The sequence below is a fragment of the Acipenser ruthenus genome, chromosome 15 (genome assembly GCF_902713425.1).
Source record: "Acipenser ruthenus chromosome 15, fAciRut3.2 maternal haplotype, whole genome shotgun sequence".
Lineage (NCBI taxonomy): Eukaryota > Metazoa > Chordata > Actinopteri > Acipenseriformes > Acipenseridae > Acipenser > Acipenser ruthenus.
Window position 1 is genome coordinate 14,390,599 of NC_081203.1, and position 24,498 is coordinate 14,415,096.

At 42.8% G+C, this 24,498-nt stretch overlaps 1 protein-coding gene across 4 annotated transcripts in view; it reads right to left on the reverse strand.

Annotated features, from left to right (window-relative positions):
* Positions 1-63: 63 nt before the first annotated feature.
* Positions 64-24,498, reverse strand: part of LOC117422329 (zinc finger protein 618) — a 49,549-nt gene continuing 25,114 nt past the window's right edge. For 3 of the 4 annotated variants that reach the window (XM_058987192.1, XM_034037213.3, XM_058987193.1), the window contains 12 exons: positions 12,573-12,806; positions 12,398-12,475; positions 10,405-10,449; positions 10,232-10,321; positions 9,615-9,695; positions 9,429-9,518; positions 7,781-7,873; positions 7,151-7,228; positions 6,158-6,202; positions 5,534-5,611; positions 4,852-5,019; positions 64-4,234 (listed from right to left, as the gene is read on the reverse strand). In XM_058987192.1, coding sequence (XP_058843175.1) covers positions 2,739-4,234; positions 4,852-5,019; positions 5,534-5,611; positions 6,158-6,202; positions 7,151-7,228; positions 7,781-7,873; positions 9,429-9,518; positions 9,615-9,695; positions 10,232-10,321; positions 10,405-10,449; positions 12,398-12,475; positions 12,573-12,801 — 2,571 coding nt within the window. In that variant the 5' untranslated portion in view covers positions 12,802-12,806 and the 3' untranslated portion in view covers positions 64-2,738. The remainder of the gene's footprint in view (positions 4,235-4,851; positions 5,020-5,533; positions 5,612-6,157; positions 6,203-7,150; positions 7,229-7,780; positions 7,874-9,428; positions 9,519-9,614; positions 9,696-10,231; positions 10,322-10,404; positions 10,450-12,397; positions 12,476-12,572; positions 12,807-24,498) is intronic. The other variant, XM_034037214.3, reaches the window with a different exon arrangement.

Below are 24,498 nucleotides of genomic sequence, written 5' to 3' on the forward strand. Positions count from 1 at the left end.
GTGTCCTTATAGATAGCTGTTTTCTGTCATTCTTTCTAACATTACACAAGACAAGCAAGGCTGTTCAGTGACACTTCATTTATTATTAACAGCACATCCAATCGTAGGTAATGTTTATTAAATACAGAATACAGGGCATACAATGTTAGGTAATGTTTATTAAATACAGAATACAGTGCTGAGAGGTCCAGGCATTCTGAAACATGATTTAATGCTATCACTGGTAATTTAGAAAAATAGTGTGTTGCTACAAAAGTATAAATTAAAACTACTACCGGTAGTTAAGAAATATTAAATACATAAACCATATGAGGAATAAGAAGTATCTGGCAAGCCCTGTAGAAAACACTGCCCTAAACTGTAGCATCTGTTTAGAGATGAACACATCCTACAGTTAAATCAGGGTTAGGTTTGGAGTGCCTGCATCTAATACGACAGAATGCAAAAAAAAAATAGGATTGAGTTCTAAACAAATATGTTAATTGAGTTTCTAATTATTCAGGACATGAGCCCATATTTCTGTAAAACCCACAACATGTGTGATGGCAGTAGGAAGTGAGGAGCTTGGTTTGTTACAGATAACACTATATACACACAATTTCAATTGTTTTCAAGAAAGGACTATTTGGTTTCTTTTCATCTTAAAATGTCTTTACTACAAAGCAACAGTACAGAACATTTAAAACCATGTTTTCTTTGTGTTTGACTTCTCTCACAGAAACACAGAGCGTGCTCAAAGTGTCTGCCTTGCAAGTTTACCAAGTGTATAGTATAAAGGAGCAGCACTATACAGAATAGTTCTGAGGAGCAAAGGGATGCCAGTTTGTTTCACAGTAGCGCCCTCTACTGGGATGAAAATAGAACTGCAGCTTATATGTACATGTCGGTTCAATACTGCAATCCTTTATCATGTGTCAAATATTGAGACATCCAGGACGTAACAGTATCATATACAGCTATGTTCAGCTTCTGCTTCACTGCAAGGTAAAATACATGCATTTTTATACAAACACTGATATAGGTGTTTTTGTTCCGTTTCCCCACCCCCACCACAAAGGCTTTGTCTGGCTAATTATTTCTAGATGAACTTGAATTGTATTGTCTGACATTAGTTTCCCTTTGTAGTTGCTCAGAAGAACAGACAGAGAAAGTGAACACCTAACCTCCCCTTAGGTTATTAGGACCTGAGCTTGAAACAGTAACACAAAATATTAAACTGCTAATGCATTGAGGGGTGTGTGCCAGCACAGAGCTGTGCAGCTCACACGGAATTGTCCAAAAAACAACCCTTTGAAGAGGTTTGGTTGGAACTGGATTTTTAATGCAATCATGGCGCTGTGATTTTGTTCTCTTCAACTGGAAACGCTGGCATGAAAATCAAATTTCACCATTGCCAGCACAGTGCCAGTCTGGGTGTGCAGGGTAGGTCTATACAGTATATAATCCCCTTCACTCTGATTTTCAGCCCCCTTGTAAATTAGAAGAAGAAAAAAAAATGAAATAAAAAAGGTGTTGTAACTTCCTTTGTTTTTGAAATTATAATCGTCTGGGACATTGCTTCATAAAACATCCACCACCCGTTTAAAAATAAAATATTTAAAAAGTGACCCTCTAGGGAGCAGCTGTAATAATGAGTGTTCTCTGGTAGTTTAGAGATACAGTCCCCTGACTCTACAGTACTCACACAGCATGGACATGCGTACCCTCCTATACATTCAGTGTCTGGACATCCAATATGTTCCGTTTCCCCTCACAAAAATAGTTCTATATACAACGCAATACATACCAACGCTGCTTTCCTGCTTACTCTGGGCAGGGCTGTTATCAATACTGATGTAGCACTCACAACACCACCCAAACATACAATGATATTTAAAAGAAAACAAACTTACACAAGGGCAAGCTCAAATGCAGCTGTGACGCGTGGTGCCTGTATGTGTAAATGTTTCAACAATAGGCAACTTATTTTGATTTGAATATTGCTTATTTGAATACAATCTGTATTTATACTCTATACTGCAGCGAGTTCGCCATTGTTAGATAGATACTGTGTGTGTTAAACAGGTATGTGGCTTATTTATTATCTATGTACAAGTGGCAGATCTCGGGACACAAGCAGGTTTTGTTAGTAAAGCTAGTTTAGGCTGAATTTACACTCCTCGGTTTGCATCTAAACCCATTTTTTCTTAAAATGCTATCAACTTGAATGAAATGGTTAAATATATGTGGCTTTACATATAAAACATTATAACAAGCTTTGTTCTCAAAAATAGTATTGAATGACAATCGTGGCTGTACAATACTGTTCTAAAATACTATGAAATATTAAAAGAATAAAATAACACGTAAACAAACTGTTCAGGAGAAGATAAAAAAAAAAAAAACACAGAAGGGGAACGATGACCAACTTAATCTAAATAAATCCAAGCGTTTAAAATGTTTCAGATGTGTGGAGGATTTCTGATGCTGTTTTCTTTTGCTATATAAAACAGGACAGCAGCCGTGACCCTACCAAGCTGAAAGTGTTTGACCAGTACAATACAGAACTCTGTCCATTTGGCCATTTCCTCTAGAAGCTATCCACACGTTTGCACTACTGCCGGCAGGCTGTTCTCCCGATATTCAGCACGGTGCAAATCAAACATTTCTATTGGAGTGTTTGTCCTTGGCCTTTAGTTAAGATTTAGCACCTTAGTATTATTTTGATTTTGAAAACTGTATTTTTCCTAGTGACCTGTTCAAGGCATGTTTGACTTCAAGAAAATAAGTTTATTCATTTCCTCTGGGGTCACCTGTCTCCTCCTCTTCATTGACAGCGCCTGCTCGCACATGCTGACAGACTCGCTCCTCGCACCCACAGCTGGCACAGACAGCAGCCAGAAAGCCAGCCTGGCTAGTCTGGGATACTTCTGGGTGACTGACGACCAGTACTGGAAAAGATCCGGAGTCGCTTGGAACAGAGGTTCTGCCAAATATTCGTAAACTTCTTTCTTGACCTGCTTCTCGTCACTTCCCTGAGCTTTACTGTTGCTGCTGGCCAGCCGGGCCTTCTTGGTGCTGGGCTCCATATCAGTGTCCTCTCCGCTCATCTCTCGGATCTCTGTAATCATTTCGCACACCTTGCTGATTATCTCCTCATGCTGGTAAGCAGGAACCGGCCTCAGTTTCTGCTGGGGGTCCAGAATCATAGCTATTTTGTGTGCTCGCTCCACTTTAAAGTTCTCCTTAAGAGCCTCCAGGAAGAAGTGGCAGAGCTTGCTTACAGCACCGACGTCGTTGGCTTTGGCCGTAAAGAGTTTTTCCAGTCTGCCGTAGGTGGGAAGCACCAGCTGCAGCGTGGGCTTCTGTTCACAGCTCAGCTCCACCACTGCCTGCTTTACTGGGGCCAGGATAGCCGCCAGGTTGCACAGCAGCTGCTTGTTCAGGTTCTGGATGTGGCTCATCTTCTTGGCCCGGCTGTAAAACTCACAGATCTGCTCGTAGCGTTCGTTCACCAGCAGCAAAGACTCTGTGACGGAGTCCCAGCAGGGTGGCGCTGGTGCTTCTTCCAGGGAGCCAAAGGTCTCTCTGGAGAAGCCAGCAGATCCAGCCATGTCCTCGCACACGTTGAGAAGGTCTATCACCTCGTGCATGCTGCGGGCCTGCAGAGTTCTCTTATTCAGCGCGCTTTGCACCACACAGTTTAAGGCACAGGCTGAGCAGCCCAGGCACATCCCAGCTTTGAAGAAGGCAGCCAAGCTCACTTTGCAGTCCATCACGTAAATGGTGCGGATCTCGGACATCACAAACTCCGAGAGGACATTCTGCACCCAGTGATGGACCTGCTCGCCACACTCCTTCACGTCCACCTCCTTGACCCCCAGGACGTAGCGCTTCCTCTGGGTTCCTTCCACCTGATACGCGGTGAGCACATAGCAGGAGTCGACACCCACCATCTGGGAGTGGCACGTGACGCCGATCCCCAGGCTGGTGTTGCTGCCCAGGGCACAGGTCACCTTCACCTTCACCTGATTATACATTCTGGGTAAGTGCTTCAAGGCTAGCGTGTTCATATCACCCAGAACATCTGTGACGGAGAATGCGCCGTATTGCGCTCCAGCGTCAACCAGCGTCTGCGCTAATTTCATGAAGTCTTTTGTGTTCAGGACACTCGCTGCTCCCAGATCAGCGTACATCACTTTCAGTAGTCTCTCAGCAATCTGTTGCCGTTCTTTCTCTGGTACAGTGCTGTTGGCTGCAGAGAGAGAATACACGATGATTAGACTATTGCTATGTAAGAAACCAAGAAATGAAAACAAAATAGTATGGAGACTCCATGAAAAGTTACAAGGAAGCTTAAATTTAGAAAATTTAAAATGGGACACGAGTGAGAATAATACAGAGAAACAATGTATAAGGAAGGCATAAGAAGAACAGATTTATTTTTTCATGTGTGATTAATGTATTTTATATAAACCTGTATTAACACATTTTCTGTGGTATCATTTTCTGTGACACACAGATAAAATGCTGCCTTTGGCTGCTATGTTATAATCTGCTCCCAGTTCTGTATGCTTCTTTTACCCAAACATCCCCCCGCCCCAAAAAAAACAAAAACCCTAATATAGTTTAGGGTTTGCCATGTGATAAATTAACCAAATGTACGAGGATGGCCCAACATAAACACTCATATGCAGCACTTATCTGCTTTTACATTGTATGTTCAAGTCCATATTTTTTTGCATTAACATTTCTCATTTTAGAATACTTTATGTAGTTGTGATGCCCCTTCCTTAAATGGAATATTTTCTGAGGTTTGTCAGTCATTCCCCACTCCTATCTGCAACATGCAAGATAAAGATTATAGCTTACAGTTGGTGTTGTGGTTTCTTTGGGGTGGGGATTTCCATTGCTGTTCACTGGTAACTGGAGCAGGAGCAGGTGCAGGTGCAGGAGCTGGTGCTGGAGCAGGTGCAGGAGCAGGAGCAGGGGTGGAAGATGTTTTGGGCTGCTCAACCACCACACTGTTTTCATTGTCCGCTGTATTGAGAGAGGAAAGAACAGAGTACAGTCAGTGGTGGTGCGTTTGCAGTCTGCTATGTAGGGATCTTGCAACATTAATAAATAAATGAAGAGGAACACCAGTCCAACAGTTGGACGGTATATAGAATGGTTAAAATAATGAGACATACTGTGATGACATACATTATGTACTAACTGGTTCCTCATTCAGCAAGCTTTCTTTTAAAGTGCTTTTTGGGTTTTCTGGCAGCATCATTCAAATATTAATGTATTGTGTACATGAGTTACAAAAAAAACACCTACAGGTTTAAGAGGTTTTGAGTTTGTTTGCATTCTCTCACCTCATTTTCAACTCTTTTAAGGGGACAACCCCCCCTGAGTTCGACTTAAACTTCATCTTTTAACATCACACTTTTAAATGTAATGTTAGCATTTTATTACAATGCCTGCCACAGGTTTTTACTGATCTTCCCCCAACGTCAAAGGCAGACGTAAACTCCCAGTAACACACGATTAGACAGCCCAGCCTCACCTGCATGGGACTGCATGTGTTCCAGCAGGTTGTTGTAAAACTGGAACTGAATCCCACAAGCACCACATGTGTACGGCTCTACAAGGCAAAGAGCAGTTTTTTCTTGAATTAAAGAGAACATGATTCTTTCTGTTTCCACAGCAATTGCGTTTGAAGCGCCTCGGTAGTTAATGGCTGCTTTTTCAATGATTCACGTGTTTTCAGTGTGTCTGGGTTCCTTTGTGTCCCCTCCTGAAGCAGAGTGCAGCATTGGAATATATGCATGGAACTGGTTCATTAGTAGCTTTAAAATAAATACCATTACAAAAATAAAATAGATGTTTACCATAATGAGACATTACACTATATAGGGAAATGAGAGACCTGTGCAATGATGGTATTGCAGTGGGTAAGATTTATTGGAATGTATTTGTTAGCTCTATGAAAAGCAGACAGTGAGTAATGTGTTTTTAACTGATAAGACACCCTGCTAAATCCAGGACACTGTCATCGACACACTGAAAGAACATTTACATGAAAACTGATCTGGCAGCAGTTGGATGCATTGTGAATTAGAAAGGAATTCAGGGGGCTGCTGCTGGTACACCACCTGCTTTAACAAACATTATTAAAGAGACGACTTACTTTGTAGAAGAGGAAAGGGGTTGGAAATCAAGGGGCTGGTTCCTCCTGTGGAAGACATGAGCATTTTAAACTGACTGGATCCTGTACCGAGCCGACTGGCATTCTGCATTTAAACAAACTGGCTGGCATTCTGCATTTAAACAGACTGGCTGGATTCTGCATTTAAACAGACTGGCTGGATTCTGCATTTAAACAGACTGGCTGGCATTCTGCATTTAAACAGACTGGCTGGATTCTGCATTTAAACAGACTGGCTGGATTCTGCACCGAGCCGGCTGGCATTCTGCATTTAAACAGACTGGCAGGATTCTGCATTTAAACAGACTGGCTGGCATTCTGCATTTAAACAGACTGGCTGGCATTCTGCATTTAAACAGACTGGCTGGATTCTGCATTTAAACAGACTGGCAGGATTCTGCATTTAAACAGACTGGCTGGCATTCTGCATTTAAACAGACTGGCAGGATTCTGCATTTAAACAGACTGGCTGGCATTCTGCATTTAAACAGACTGGCAGGATTCTGCATTTAAACAGACTGGCTGGCATTCTGCATTTAAACAGACTGGCTGGATTCTGCACCGAGCCGGCTGGCATTCTGCATTTAAACAGACGGGCTGGATTCTGCATTTGAACTGCACAACATGAGTCGCTTTCTTTATTAGATAACGGGTTTAAATGTTCTCTGCATGGCTGGGAATCATACCAACATCTGAACCTTTGTCTATCCTTACAATGTAACACTATGGCTACATTTTACAAGACATATTTGAACTGAAGCATTTTGTATTTTGAGATCAAGTTGCATTCATTTTAAAAGGGTTACGCCCCAGACATTTTATTTGCTTGTCAACCTTGAATGATAACCGTGCTAATCAGATTTGACATGCTACTTCCAAACCTCATAGTTCAATGCAAGCTGGCAGCGAGGCAGCCGTTGCACTACAGTGCGATGGCAATACACATCATACAAAGGCGTGCAGGCATGCACTCACCACTGGAGTTCTGGGAACTGTTTGTTTCCTCCACGCTGTTTTGTGTTTTGCTTTCGGCTTTCCTGCTAAAAGCACTTTCTGCAAAACAGTTAAGAGAACCAATCGCACAATTAGTTCTCTTTCACAGGACATGGCGTAGGCTGTGAAACAAGCAGAGGGCCACGCAGAGACGTGTCCAGCAGCAAATCTGGATGTGATAAGAGCCCCGTTACATGAGGGCTACATGGCAATCTCTGCCTATGGCACTTTCACTACCTGCTTTGGAAAACCCTTTATCATCTCAAGATTACTGGATATACTGAAGTCTTTGTTCAATAAAGATTACTGGACATACTGAAGTCTTTGTTCAATAGGTGACAACAGTGGAGAATGTGATGAAATAAAAACTACATGAAGATGATATATGATTGAGACCTGTGTACTCAGGCATTCAATTGGGTTGTGCTGCACACTCAATTGGGTTGAGCTGCACACTCAATTGGGTTGTTCCACGCTTTCTATTGGGTTGTCCTCTTGTGCTGTGCTAATGCTGCCATGTCTGAACAAGCCCAAGCCCAATAAAACACTTTCAGGTAATATCCATGTGCTGAAGGATTCCTGGCTCTTCTTCACATGGCTGTGTTGTTTTACCTATTTGGCTGCATTCTGTTTGTGGGGGGCCACGTTTTCTGCTGCTGGCAGGACATAGCTGTGAACGAGGTGCTTGCATCTCAATGGACCAACCTGTTCAAATAACTTCTTGTAAATCAATCACAGCATTGCTTCCCTGAGACACACCTGTATAGAGTAAGCTGCTGCCTGTTGCCCAGATCAATAAATACATCAATAATAAATCAAGGCAAAAGCCTGTATGGCTCGCTTTCCCAATAATAGGCATAACAATGACTTGAGAAATCAAACTAATACCACACATGGTTAACCCGTTGAATACAAAAATCCTTTGGCAATTACTGCCTGGTCGACACAGTGACTACACAAGTCTTTATACAGAGATGTAGCATCTCTCTTACATCAAGAAGTTCAAAGACACTCATTCATGTGAGTACTAAGAGAACAGTAAACTATGAAGACATTGACAGATGTTTCTAAAGACAGCCCTCACACATTCAGTATCTGAGTTAACCCTTCCTAAAACACACAATGTAGCACACTCGTCTTCAAAGTCAGACAAGATCACGTTTGCTGTCGTGTGGATTAATATGCCTCTACGTTTGGTATCCAGCTATGCTTTTTCATAGGCACTGCTTTCCAGAGCACACACAAGGCAGCAGTCAAAGCACTGTTTTCAGGTTAGAATACCCATATAAATAATAAGGTGGTAGACTCTAGTACAAAAAACAAGGCCTGTTAATGGCCATTGAGGACTGGAGTGGAAAACTGCATTAGTGAGGGCCAAAGATTAATATAGAAAAACACACTAATATAATTTGCATTAATATAAAAATGCAAATCATATGCAAAACTAGCTGGATCCCATACAAGCAGTGCACTCCTCCGTGTGTCTGTGCAGCTCCTCTCAACTCCTCTCTGCTTCACCCTGCATACCACTGGACTGGGCCTCCACAGCACAGGAGGAGCCCACCTTAACCAACAGCATGAGCTCCACTGAAGCACAACAGGAATGTAGCCTGCAGCTCCTAAGCCTTGCACAACAATACAGAATAGAAAGTGGATGAACTCCGAGAAGCAGGTGTGCTTGTTATTGATGTTACTATCTGGACAACCTGCAGGTTAAGTGTGAGAAGATGTGCAAAGTGTGGTGTCCTTTTTCTAATACTCATTACTGTGTGCATGCAGCAATGACGTGTGGTCACCGTTAATGACGGAGTGGAATTCCTGGGTTTCTTCCTCAATGAGGTCAGTTTAAATATGCAGTTAGATGCTAAAGGTCTGACATAATTCCCGTATTAAACCCCAGCTAACGCACTCAGGCGCTTCCAGTTGCAGCACTGTACCAGGTTTATTAATTCAGCTAAAACAGCGTGTGTCGTCAGAAAACTATTCTGAACACACTGAACAAATAAACGTTCTTACTTTAAATAACTTGCACTAGGACCCAATGGAATGAATACCTGAAGCACTAAACCGGGATGAGCTAACTTTAAAATGTGTGAGAGTCAACTATCCCTAAGCAGGTTTGAAATCAAATCTTTCAATTAAAAAGGGTTACTCCCTAATTAAATCATTAGGTCTTGCATTTTATTAGGTGCTCTCAATTTGAATCTTCAAAATCAACTAAGAGCACATTCCTCTCCAATTAAAACAAGCGTTCACCTACTTATGGGTGCGTGCAAAGCCACATGCTCCTGGTAAGGATTAAAGTACTTGTACTGTTTTCCACAGAATTCACAAATGTAGTTCCCGGTTTCTGTAATGAGAAAACAGAAAGTGTGAAAGGTTTCCTAGTCTGAAATTGATCATCTCGGGATTAAACACAAAATAAAGCGGACGGTAGAATTCCTACTTGGTCCGATTTTTTGGAATGGTTCCGTCGGTTCCTCCTCTTTGGGATCGTCCACTGGAATGACAGCCTGGTCGTAGGGATCTGAAAGGGAGAGGGCAGTGTGTGAGGGGTTGACTCTTCTATATGATAAAATAGGGGCAATACGAACCATCACCAGCCAATACAATCTGTGTATAGTTTAGACACCTTTGATCCGTGACTTGTGTGCGACTGCATGCTTTTGGATTCATTATGTGAAAATGATTCTCAAAATGAAATACTAAAATTAAACATGTGATGCTATCAATTTTATTGAAATAAACAATTTTCTTTTATAAATACTATCTCTTTGTTCCTTCCAAAAATAATTAAAAAAATAAATAAATAAAAATGGCAGACAGATATTCTTGTACCAGTTTTCCCCAGCGTCCGTGGTGTTTTAATGTGTACAAACAAGCACTGTACTTTATATGCAGATTTCAAAACCAGCACACAATGCAGAAGCTCTGCAAGTCTCTGCTTGACTGAGGCCAGGACTGAAAAGCAGGTACTGATGTGCTGTGCTGATCCAGAGCAAGAGCCCTACATTCACAAGAACCACAAATAAATGACATTGTCTCTATAATGAAAGGGTTTACCATCCACTGCGTGCAGGTCCCTGTGCTCCTGGAAACAGCTGTAGTATTTATACTTCTTCCCACAGATGTCGCAGGCATACCGGAAGTTATCTACGAAACAGGAAAGCAGAGAGAGACATTTTGTGTTTCTTGGTGTATTTGTTCCTCTGGTAAATTTGAAAGAATCCACTCACTGGTTGCTCCTTGGGAACTCCCCTCTCCTGCTCCCGTTTCTGTTTCTGTAGAAAGAGAAAGTTAATACGATATCATCAGAGTACTATAAATAACACTGCTGCTCTGCACGTTACACATGATTTCTTGCCTAAACCCCCATGCGTTTACAGAATCAAACCAGTCTAACATCTCTACTTCTGGCTCAACAGTAGTATCTTGTCCAGTGACTGTGCTGCCAATGTTAATGAACAGAGTTTGGTTAAAAACTGCAGGGAAGGTGATTCTACATGACGTTCTATACTGGAAGCCAGGCATCATGTATATATGTGGATTTGAATGCTCTCTGTTAAACATCTATCTGCACCACCCATCAAAATGATCCTGATTGTTACTCTTTGCTTAAAGACTTTGATTTCACACCTGAAAGAAATAGAGTGAACCCAGTATTATCAATTCGTCTCTTACCTGCAAATAGGGCAACTGCATTTTAGGCTATTTTCAGATTAAGTGAAAAAATAATTGCCCAAAGAGAAATCCATAACATGCTAAAAGGGTGAACCTGCATCTCTGACAATCAGGAGCATGAAGAGGCTCATGGGCACTGAATCTCTGACAATCAGGAGCTATGAAGAGGCTCATGGGCACTGAATCTCTGATAATCAGGAGATATGGAGAGGCTCATGGGCACTGAATCTCTGATAATCAGGGAGACATGAAGAGGCTCATGGGCACTGAATCTCTGATAATCAGGAGCTATGAAGAGGCTCATGGGCACTGAATCTCTGATAATCAGGAGATATGGAGAGGCTTATGGGCACTGAATCTCTGATAATGAAGAGGCTCATGGGCACTGAATCTCTGATAATCAGGAGATATGAAGAGGCTAATGAGCACTTTGCCTTTCTTGTATTAACATGTGTTTGAAACAGGGTACTTCCTGTTTACTAAACCCTTGGAGCAGCATGGCAGCCTCTATCAGGTTCCTTCTGTTACTTGTTACACACACTTTGCAACAAAGGATTGTTTCGTTGTATTGCCGTGTTTTCAGTAAGATATTGTGCTACTGCAGTTTATTTTTTTATATTACCATTACAAAGACATCCTAAGCAGAGGAATGCTGCAGCAAGGTTTTTTCAGTTTTACAAACAATCCTTTACAGACCAGGAAACTCCATTGTGATCATTAACCTCAAGCAAAAGTCTCTTTTTAAAAATATTAACATAATATATATTAACAATATTAACAATATTAAAAATAATAACATTGCAGCTTCGCCCTTCTGGCAGCAGAAAGTAAAACAAAATAAAACTGACCACAAATACAAAAGGGTGATACTGACATTTAAAACAAATGCGCAGAGTGTGGATTGTTAAATTGCCAGTGGTTTTTCATGCAAGTTAAATGTATTTATTAATTTTAATTTTTGGAAAGTAGTATTATAGCAGTTTCGCTCTATTAGCAGGTAAGGGATGAATTTTGCCTAAGATGCCTTATGGGAGACTTTGTTGTACGGCCCCCATCAACGCATATCGCAAAACAGAAACTGCATATCTTTAAAGCCCATTGCAGACAGCGAGACAGCTGGTCAGCTGACCTGGAGTTCATTTTGTTATTTAAATAGGTCAGCTGTTACAATAAAATATTAAGATAAGTAACACAAGCAAAGTATCCCCTGGTACAGTGTAACATGCATTAACCTGCTGTGCCACCTTGCAATGGGATTTAGATGCCTTATGGGAGACTTTGTTGTACGGCCCCCATCAACGCATATCGCAAAACAGAAACTGCATATCTTTAAAGCCCATTGCAGACAGCGAGACAGCTGGTCAGCTGACCTGGAGTTCATTTTGTTATTTAAATAGGTCAGCTGTTACAATAAAATATTAAGATAAGTAACACAAGCAAAGTATCCCCTGGTACAGTGTAACATGCATTAACCTGCTGTGCCACCTTGCAATGGGATTTAGAAAGGTACAAGCTGTGGTTGTTCTGCAGGGATGGTGAATTAATTACCTTGGTGAGCCCGCACGTGAGTCTGAAAGCAGTTGTAGTACTTGTATTTCTTTCCACAGATTCCACACACGTAGGACCCTGAAAGGAACAGGAAATGGAAATGCAGAGACATCATTCAAACATACAACCATGTACAGCATTTAGTGGCGGCTCCACCGAGAACCAGATTCCTTACCAAGGGTCTGCGGGCTCCGGGGCCCCCCAATCACCACGCAGATCTCGGCTGGCAGCTTCCCGCCACTGTCTTTGCCGTTCTTCCTGTCTTTGGCATCATCTTGCCAGAGCACTTCCTGAAGGTCGTAGTCCTCGTTGAGCTCAGACTTGAGCGTCATCGGTGAGGAACTGGTGCCAGCAGGGCGCTGAGAGGCTGGCCCCCTGGGCTTGGGAGTGTTCCTGCTGTCCATTCAGACTGCAACACAGGAGGGCAGCGGGTTATTACTGTGATATACACACTCACTTCAGCGGAATAGCTCAGACAGACTACCTTGGACAAAGCTTTATGGAAAGGGTAGATTATGCATGCATCATTTCGGATCAACTGCCACTAACTCTGGCAGTCAAAACTTAACCATTTACTGGCAAGAGAGAGAAGTTTCCAAGCCTCCCCTTTTTATAGAATCGACTGCTTTACCGTATTGCAACGACATCCTAATGCCAATGTGAAGTCTGAGCCTCTTTATTCAGCTCTGGGTGTACCTGGTAACAGATACAGTATGCAGTACCAAATTAAATTGAGGGTAAAAATAGAAATGTAACACTGCCTCCACTCTTGTCAAAGTCTTTCCCATCGAATATTGTCCCAAAAAAGGGAAAATATAAGGAAAAACCCCACAATCGGCGAACGTCAGTTTGTGTTATTTTAGTCGATAATGTACACCGATATTCATGCTTGAATTTCTTCCAGCATAATATTTGGTCAGGCGCACTTACTATACTAATGACGCCAGAACACGGAGACAGTCATTTCCCAGCGCTGTGTAGCGGGCGATCAACCTGCAGTAAATACGTCTCAAAAAAAGAGAAGTTTTTTTAAATATCTGAAGACATCAACAGGCCTTCCCAGGCCTTTTCAGCCAGACGGGACGCCCGGCAAAGTGGCTGTCGCTGTCGCTGTGGCTGTGGCTGTCGCCGCCCGGCTGAAAAAACCCGATCCGCCCGTCTTGCAGATGCTACTGTGCCTTTAACAATAAGGGTTGATTTCGCTTGTAGCAGACCGTTGCTGCGTGAAAAAAAAAAATCTTGGAACCACATGACAGCTGTGTTACGACTTGACACAACATTTAACCAATCAGAGAGTTGAAGGGGGGCGGGTTTTCTGTGTTAAGCACCTCGAGAGGCTAAAACATTAAAAATGACTGCCAAAAAAATAACTAATTATTTTCAAAGCAAAAATAGTGAATGAATGCAGGGGGTCAAAATAAGCCGGCGAGCGGCGCAATCTACCACCTAATAATATATTTGCGCTGCTACTTTATTAAATATTACAATTATTTTCGGGTATTATTATTCAGTAAATTTTTGTTGTATTACTGTAAAGTGATATATAGTACATAATAGCTATACATATGCACCAAAAAAAAAAAAAAAAAAGAGTACTCCTTTTATTGTGATATCGTAACAAAATGTACCCAGGTGCTTGTGAGATATTGGGGGATAATATATAGAGGCTGTATGCCTTTAAGAAGAAAGGCGTGATGGGATATCAGCTGACATACAAATGCTTAAGTGCAGCGGTGCTGGATTATTACATTCCAGTTTCATGCAGCAGTTATGATGGTGACCAAACGTGCGAGTACGGTTTTGTAAAAAAAAATGGTTAAAATGAAGTTGCATTCAAAAAATGTAGAACAGCGAAAAACACAAACAGACGTGAACTGAAATAGTGATAAAACCTAAGTAATGCTACTTGGCTCTCCTCGACAACGTTTAGCATCGTGATCGATGGTCTTGAAGTTAAATCTAGCTCTGTAGTTAGGAATCTTGGTGTGGTCTTTGACCCTAGCTTTACTTTCGAGTCACATATCCGCAATGTCACCAAGGTGTCCTTTTTCATCTTCGTAACATTGCTCATCTGCTCCCTATGCTGTCTGTGCCTGATGCAGAAAGGCTAGTTCATGCCTTTGTTTCTCCCCGGCTCGATTATTGCAACGCGTTGTTTGCAGGTGTCTCCAAGGCTGCTATCAGCAGGCTACAATATATTCAGAACTCGCTGCTCGCATTTTAACTGGCACTAAACTGGGTGCCCATATTACACCGGTTCTTGCTTCTTTGCACTGGTTGCTGGTTGAGAGCAGGATTGATTTTAAAATACTGTTAACCTATAAGGCTCTGAATGGTTTAGCTCCAGGTTACATTGCTGAATTGCTTACACGTTACACACCCGTATGTAATCTACGTTCTTCATCCTCGGGTTTATTGGCAATACCCAAAACTAAGCTTCGCTCCATGCGCAATAGGGCTTTTTGCTGCTATGCGCCCAAGCTTTGGAACGACCTTCCTCAATCTGTCAGGGATGCTAAGACCGTTGATGCTTTTAAAAAACAGTTAATGACACACTTTTACATTCAGGCATTTTTATCATGATTTGTTTTTTGATTTGTGTAATTTATTTTATGTTATGTATACCCTTAATGTGCTGTATGTATATATGGTTCTCTGTGTTTGCACAGCACTTTGAGATGCGTGCATTTAGGCACTTTATAAAATAAAGATTATTTTTATTATATTAACAAAATGCCCTGAAAACAAAGAAAACAATTTAAATGAAGCAATAAGCCCAATAATTAAGCTAAAAAGGAAGTGCAAAGGTTACCGGTTTTTTTTGTTTTGTTTTTTTGTGAACTCCAGTAACCCTACGTTATCTTTCCCCAGTCAAGTCGTACAGTGCCTAAATAAGCACAGTAATTTACCAATATAAAAAAAGTCATGAAAAAGAAAAAATGTAAAACATAAAAAACAGCAACCAGACATAGTCAACAAAAGACAACACACTATTCAAATTCTTTGTCGTATTATATATTTAAGGTAAGGCAAGTTTATTTTTCCGTTAAGTGCTCACGGCTATAATGTTCTGCCGCCCGGCTGTACAGAATTCCTGGGGGGAAACCTGTAATAGGATATCCGAGTTGTGTGCAGAAAAACAGACTTGATGCTACATTAAATCCAGAATATTATTCTGATGCTTTCTGAAAAAGCTCTCTTTGAATATTTAAGACTCTGGAGTGTTTGCCAGGTTGTTACATTATATTATTATTACACAACGTACTTCAAAATGGCCTTTTGTAATTGTGTTTATCTTGCTTAATCTGCACTGGCTGCAGGTGTATTACAGCAGAAATTGATTACAGTGCCGTCTTTTTTTTTTTTGATTAAGTGAATAATTTCAGTTGTGCTGCATTTAAGTATGCTTAAAATAAAAATGTAACAGAAGTTGTTGTAGATGACATTGCATGGGCTACATTTTTTTGTACTGTACAGAAGTGTTTTACTAGTACAAATGCAAAATGTTATTTTTGTGTGACTATGTTGTAAAACAAATGTATAAATTGCTGTCCAGCACACACTATAATACCATGTTATTCTTTGCATTCATTTTCTAAAGTAAATTTAACAAGTAAACAATACCTGTTCATTTTTGTCATAAACACAATGTAAACGACATCTGTTCATTTTTTAACATTTTATTATTATTATTATTATTATTTATTATAATTATTTATTTCTAGCAGATGCCCTTATCCAGGGCGACTTACAGTCAAACAAAAATACAAGATAAAAATACAAAAATAAAAATACAATGACTTTGGTTTATAATTATAAAACAGTTTCAATACAGGCCCTGTGTCTGGTTCTAGTAGTTTACAATCTGCACTGTCTATTATTATCAGCATCCTATCAGTATCGGCCGATACGGGTAGATAACCATCGGCTATCGGTATCGGCCAAGAAACTCTTTATCGGTGCCCCCCTAATAATAACCTCTAGGATTGTCTTAGGATCTCTGACCCAAATCTTTGCAATCCTGGAAAGTAGTGATGAAAAAAACAAATCCTCGCTGTAGTGTTAAAAACCTGACAATCTGGCGTCCGTTTGCGTTACATTATATCATTTAAATTTAAAGATAGACTCAAATTCAAATTCCAGTATATTGCAAAACAGCCAAAAGCAACAGAAATGCTGAAGTTCAGCTGAAAGAATGTGCACTATCTAGTGGATTATCTAGTGGGAGCAAGGGGAAGTTCAGCAGGTTATGCAGAGGGGAGGCAGGCTGCTGTTGCAATACGGATGGGAAACGTGTTGTCACAAGCCACGTACAGGCAGGGATTGCTTTGAGAATGGTTGATGCACAAAGACATGCTGTCACAATTCATGAAGTTTCCAATAACAACAATGAAGAGCTTGAAAAGCAAGGGGTGCAAACCAAACTAACGTTTGGCAATTGACAGCCATAGAGTTCTATTCAAATAATGTAGAACAGAGAATGGAGCCGCTGTGCATGTACAGGACATATAGGACAATGGAAAAAAGGAAAATGAACATATTTTGAATTTAATGTTATATACCATACCTAATCTATTCAAATGGATGACCTGATTAAATATCATATTGCTAAACACTTCACTGCAGTATATTGCAGATGAAATGTAAAAGTGCAGGAGAACCCCCCACCGCACAAAACCCCACATTTAAAACACATAACAGGCTACAGGGCTGCTACGATTACATTGAAAACCGATTCTTCAATCGATTCCATTCCTCATTATATGAATTGATATGAATACTGGATAATCCATTCAATAATTACATGTGTGTAACGCGCATAGTTCACAACATTTAAGTTTATCAACGAAACTGCACCGAACGCGCTGCCTTGCTATTTACAGTATTTCTGCCAAAGACAAGCAGTGGGCGTGTTCTTCTTTAACTGTTCGTGTTAACCAGCATCTGATTTGCTGGTCCCACCCTACCAGAGAATCAGTTTTGAAAATGCTTTGTAAGTACGCCCTTCTGTGTATTCGGTGTAAACAAACAGAAAAAGCACGGCGCCTTGAATCCAGAGCAGAACGACAGGCTTGTATTCCTGGCAAACAGCCTGGAAATAAACTGTGCACACTGAAGAAAACTGACTGGATATAGTGTGTGCTTCTTTGGAGTTTCAGAATGAACGGTCATATAATGAATATTTACTAATATTCAATAATATTAAAATAAATAAATAAATAAATAAAATAAACAAACAAACAATCACGGATGTTAAACGCAGTTTTGGAGTAACGATCAGCTTGACCTATAGCGAGTCTGCATGTTGTGGTGAGTAAATCGATGTATTATTATTATTATTATTATGATGATGTTTTAGGCAGGGATTTCCACATTGTGTGTTTCACAGATATAGTGAAGGTTAGGTGGTACAGTATGAACAAGATGCAATGTGTGATGCTGCAGCTGCAGTTTTCATAAACCCGTGTCTAGTTTATATAGATTACATTCCACAGTACTGTAATCTGTTTAATAAATATTTTAGTAGCACTCCTGTAGTATGTTAAGCTTGCTTTCGAATTTTGTGTTTTTTTCTCCTGACTGTTTCTAAAGGCAGTCCTAATGGAACTGTGCCAGATGTTGGGTCCTAGGTTGCACAGACCAAACAAGCGCACACATTTAGCATACATGTCTCTATAGAGGAGTTTTAAATGCCACATTTCCATGAGCAAACAATTTGTGACATTGAGATTTATTAACACCTATCACTTAGAAACGTGCATACCAGTGCCTTATGCAAGATTGATCAATCAGGATTTAATAATGCATGCAACAGTTCTAACAAATCAAGTCATTTATTTCACATGCCAATGATAAATATCTTAAGAGGACATATCTTAATGTATTGAAATTGAACTTCTTTACTAAAAGGACTTGCTTTCCAATAAAGTTAAAATACATACCATTTGGATTTTCACGGTTTTTAAAACTTTGATTTGAAAGGAGAAAATTAATACATATGCTGTGTCTTTTCACTGCTGCAGCGCAGTTCAACGGAACGCTGCTTTCAAGAACATCCATTGATCTTTTATATCCATCCAAACTGTGAAGCAATAAGCACGGGATCCATCACCATTATTTGTTTCACATGTTACACATTTAAAAGAAAGATTTGACAACTACAGCCAGCGATATTTTACCAGAAAAATAAAAAGCTAGTCTCTACAGTAAAAGAATGTCTTTGTGCATCCTCCGTCTATGTCAACGTGCTGCTCTCTTCACAGGTCAAATTAATCTTTCACAAGCTGCCTTACTGGACATCTTCAGTGTTACAATGAAACATGTACATCCCATTCCTGGAGAAAAATGTGGTTCGTTTATTTTTTTTTTAAAGGGGCGGTGCTTTAACCTAATCAGTGTTTTCAAAATAAAAATAATTAGTGTTGGTGAATATTGTATGTTTCACACTTATTCTACCATAACTTATTTCACACCCACATCTTGTGCACTAAGTATTCAGTACATGTTTAATTGAAGCAATACTGCCGCTATAGGCACTCCCCTAGTGCTTTGGTATTATAACTCCAATGCACGGCAGCAGCATCATTGATAAAGAGGTGCTACGTATAACGATCTGGTAGTGGATTTTAATACAACTTTAATAGGCCTTATACAAAACCAAAAAGATCACATTTTGCAGTGACATTTAATGTGAAATTTATAGTATTCAAACATTGTCAAACGTTTAGGGGTGCAACAATTAAAATCGATGCATAGATTATTGATCATCTGTCCTTAATTTTCCTGAGTTTTGATTACATGTTGGTGAATTGATGCATCAAATTAGAACTCAGTTTGAAGTCTCCTGTTGCCGGTTTGCATTAAAACCTTGAGCGTGTGAGAGTGCTCTTCTTTTAGTGCTAGTACGGTAGATTAGCACGTTGCTAGGATACACACTTTACGCCTCTACATTCGCGTTGGACAAGCCAAATCAGAAATAGGCCTATTGTATTCACGTTTTCTTGATTTATAAATTAAGGCAAAACGTGTTTTTTTTGTTTGTTTGTTTGTTTTTTAATCTATTAAATATACCAATTACCTTCTTTTGTTTCAAAGCATGTTGTGTTTGGATTATATGGCAATATTATATAAAAAGAAGCAGAATTTAGTACGATAGTTAATTTAGTCTGGATGATTTGTGAGATTAATTCAAATGCTTTGCTTTGCTTTTGGGCATAATGTTAACAGTAATTAACCATAGTTCAGATTGAAATGACTTCTGTTAAAAAAGTATTTTATTATTACAATGTTAAAGGGACATCTGATACAGGACGCACGCATATGCTTTTCAGTTGTTAAACTCAAATCCTTTGTATTTCTTTTTTTATACAAAAGTGAGTGGAATCTTGGAAATGGATGTAGACACACATTTGGTTAGGCACTGTATTTCCTTAAAACATGCAGTATGTCATGCACTGAAAATACAAATCTGCGAGTATCTGTAAATTGTTTGGTTGTGTATGCAAACAGCATTTACGTGTAGCTATGTAGGTCAGCAAATTAGATTTGTATTTTGTAGCTGAGCGACCATGTAACAGATCGTATGTTACTGTAAACTCAGTTGTGATCTTCATACATACAGCACTTGTTAATTTATTATTTCATGCAAACTGTATATAAAATATATATACAGAGTTCTGTTTTGTAGTTTTTTTTTTTTTTGATCTTCGTGATGCCCCGCATCTTGGACACGGTGCTGCCTTTGTGATTTGACTAACAGTTTTTTTGTTTGTTTTTATTTTTAACCAATAACCAACTGTGACAGGAATGACGAGTGGTAACGTCATGGCAGAAGCAAGAAGGACAACTGAGACCAGGTACTGCAGTTCAAAAAGGCTTGCGCCGTTTTAATTAAAAAAATAAATAAAATATTTAAACAAAAATAAACACTTGCTCACAGAGCAAAAATAAAAGGTTTAACAAAAACAAATCACGAACACAAAATAATATGATCCCAGGTCAGGCTGGGCAGTTGCTGTCACTGTTCCTGGAATCTTTTTAAATCACATTTCGTTTCTCTCCACTCTCGCTCCTCACTAACACCCACCCCGAGCTGGAGAGCTGCAGGCTTTTTATAGCCTTCTGCACGAGTTTTATTATTACTTCTGTGGATGGGACTACCCATCCACGCTACAAAACAAATCGGCTACGCCGTCAAAATACAAACAATAACAAAACATACGGCGCTCGCCGTCATACATTTAAATATAATAAATCATCAAAATAAACAAACACAAAATAACACAGGGGCGGAGGGGGAACCCTCGTTCTGAAAATAAAAACAAACAAACACATATCAATAAGCAGGGCTTACTACCGCCCTCCTACATACCCCCCCCTTGTGCAACGCACACTTGGCCCCAACGGCCACCTTCCCCCTCAGTCTCAAAGTCCCGGAAGAGGGGGAAGCAAGTTGCTTCTGGGGGGTGGCCATGGTGGAATCTCTGGCACCCCCCAATTCTTCGTGGCCGGCAGCTCCCTCTTCCGGGGCTCCCGCCACACTCTATCCTGCCGCGAAAGTGCGGCTGGGGGAGCTGGTCTCCTGACCTCTCCCCCTTTTCTTCATGGCCGTCAGTTCCCTTCCGTGGGGCTCCGGCCATAGTGTAGTGACCCCAGGCGAAGCAGGTTCCCTGGCGACCCCAGGCGAAGCAGGATCCCTGACGACCCCAGGCGAAGCAGGACCCTCGACAACCCCAGGCGAAGCAGGACCCTCGAAGACCCCAGGCGAAGCAGGATCCCTGGCGACCCCAGTCGAAGCAGGATCCCTGGCGACCCCAGGCGAAGCAGGACCCTCGAAGACCCCAGTCGAAGCAGGACCCTCGAAGACCCCAGTCGAAGCAGGATCCCTGGCGACCCCAGGTGAAGCAGGATCCGGGACGACCCCAGGCGACGGCGGCAGCAGCAGCGGACCCTCGGGAGGCGACGGCAGCAGCAGCGGACCCTCGGGAGGCGACGGCAGCAGCAGCGGACCCTCGGGAGGCGACGGCAGCAGCAGCAGCGGACCCTCGGGAGGCGACGGCAGCAGCAGCAGCGGACCCTCGGGAGGCGACGGCAGCAGCAGCAACGGACCCTCGGGAGGCGACAGCAGCAGCAGCAACGGACCCTCGGGAGGCGACGGTAGCAGCAGCAGCGGACCCTCGGGAGGCGACGGCAGCAACAGGGGACCCTCGGGAGGCGACGGCAGCAACAGGGGACCCTCGGGAGGCGACGGCAGCAGCAGCGGACCCTCGGGAGGCGACGGCAGCAGCAGCAGCGGACCCTCGGGAGGCGACGGCAGCAGCAGCAGCGGACCCTCGGGAGGCGACGGCAGCAGCAGCAACGGACCCTCGGGAGGCGACAGCAGCAGCAGCAACGGACCCTCGGGAGGCGACGGTAGCAGCAGCAGCGGACCCTCGGGAGGCGACGGCAGCAACAGGGGACCCTCGGGAGGCGATGGCAGCAACAGGGGACCCTCGGGAGGCGAAGGCAGCAGCGGACCCTCGAGAAGCGACGGCAGCAGCAGCGGACCCTCGGGAGGCGACGGCAGCAGCAACAGGGGACCCTCGGGAGGCGACGGCAGCAGCAGCGAACCCTCGGGAGGCGACGGCAGCAGCAGCGGACCCTCGGGAGGCGAACTCGGGAGGGGAGCCCCTGGCCATGGAGGCGGCAGCGGGAGCTCCACTTCTCCCTCGTACCCTGTATCCTGTGTTGAACAAAAGGCAGCCCCAGGCGATGCGGAGCAACAGGCAGCCCCAGGCGATGCAGAGCAACAGGCAGCCCCAGGCAGCCCCAGGCGATCCAGGCGTGGCATCCCTGAGCGGAGCGGGCGTGGCATCACTGGGCGGTGTGAGGCTGGCATCCTTGGGCGGTGCGAGGCTGGCATCCCCGGGCGGTGCGAGGCAGGGCGGCAGGGGCTCCTCCCCTTCTGGCGGCAAAGGCGGCAGGGGCTCCTCCCCTTCTGGCGGCAAAGGCGGCAGGGGCTCCTCCCCTTCTGGCGGCAAAGGCGGCAGGGGCTCCTCCCCTTCTGGCGGCAAAGGCGGCAGGGGCTCCTCCCCTTCTGGCGGCAAAGGCGGCAGGGGCTCCTCCCCTTCTGGCGGCAAAGGCTGAACCAGCAGGCATGCTCCCTCTGCTGGTGGTGGTGGGAGCGACAAGTCGTCCTCCCATGGTGGCGGAGGTGGAACCAGCAGGAACTCTCCCTCTGCTGGCGGAGGTGGGAGCGACTCACAGTCCTCCCAGGGCGGTGGAGGTGGAACCAGCAGGAACTCTCCCTCTGCTGGCGGAGGTGGGAGCGACTCACAGTCCTCCCACGGAGGTGGAGGTGTAACCAGCAGGAACTCTCCCTCTGCTGGCAGGTACCTGGGCTGTGGATGTTCGGCCTTCCCCCTCTTGGGTTGTGGACGCACCGACTCCCCCCTCTTGGGCTGTGGACGCACCGACTCCCCTCTCTTGGGCTGTGGATGCTCGGGCTCCTCCCTTTTAGGCGCAGGACGTTCGGGCTCCTCCCTTTTAGGCGCAGGACGTTCGGGCTCCTCCCTTTTAGGCACAGGATGTTCGGGCTCCTCCCTTTTAGGCGCAGGACGTTCAGGCTCCTCCCACTCCAGGTCCGTGTTCCCTCTCTGCCTCCTTCTCCTCACCTTCCGCTCTCTCCCCTCTCGCTCCTGGTAGACCCAGTCGACCATCTGGGTCATCCTCTCCAAGGCCTCTATGAGCCCTGGATATCCTCTGGTGATGGCCTTTTCCTGATCTTCTGGCTCCAGCCTAACAAAGTCCAAGAGGATATCCAGGTTGCTGTCCCCCAGCAGATGTCTCCCCTCTGTCTTTAACCACAGCGGGGCGCTGGGGTCCCTCAGCCAGCTCTCATACCTCTCCATCCTTCTCTGGAGAGGTGGCCTCTGTGGAGCACTTTCCCTCTGGTAGTGCCTCACCTCCGTGAAGTGCAGGCACCACGAAGCTTCCTCCAACCTCTTTCTTCCCATCTTCCTTCCTCCTCTTCACTCCACAAACAATAATCGAAAAAAAATGAAAAACAAAAAACTGCAGTACCCACTTCTGCCTGCGTCCTGGAGGCGCTGCGATCCCACGCAGGACACCACGTGTGACAGGAATGACGAGCGGTGACGTCACGGCAGAAGCAGGAAGGACAACTGACACCAAGTACTGCAGTTCAAAGTACTTGCGCCGTTTTAATTAAAAAAATAAATAAAATATTTAAACAAAAATAAACACTTGCTCGCAGAGCAAAAATAAAATCACGAACACAAAATAATACGATCCCAGGTCAGGCTGGGCAGTTGCTGTCACTGTTCCTGGAATCTTTTTAAATCACGTTTCGTTTCTCTCCACTCTCGCTCCTCACTAACACCCACCCCGAGCTGGAGAGCTGCAGGCTTTTTATAACAGGTGACCATCGCCCGATTAGCAACAAATTAAATCACTTAATAAATTCGGGAGATGGCCACCTTCTGCACAAGTTTTATTATTACTTCTGTGGATGGGACTACCCATCCACGCTACAAAACAAATCGGCTACGCCGTCAAAATACAAACAATAACAAAACATACGGCGCTCGCCGTCATACATTTAAATATAATAAATCATCAAAATAAACAAACACAAAATAACACAGGGGCGGAGGGGGAACCCTCGTTCTGAAAATAAAACAAACAAACACATATCAATAAGCAGGGCTTACTACCGCCCTGCTACACCAACCGACACCAATTTAAATGTGTCGTATATATATATATATATATATATATATATATATATATATATATATATATATATATACAGTTTCATTTTGAACACGATAAGAAAAACTATTATTTGACATTATGATTTTGTGTGTGTGTATATATTATATATATATTATATATATATATATATATATATATATATATATATATATATATATATATATATATATATATATATATATATAGACACACAAACAAATATTTACGCCGGATGCGCACAGAAATAGGAACAGTTTGTTTAAGACACTGTCTGTTTCTCTATGTGGCCGGTGTGAAAGCCTGCATCGTACAGTACTGTATTCTAGAAAAATAAATGTTACGTTGGT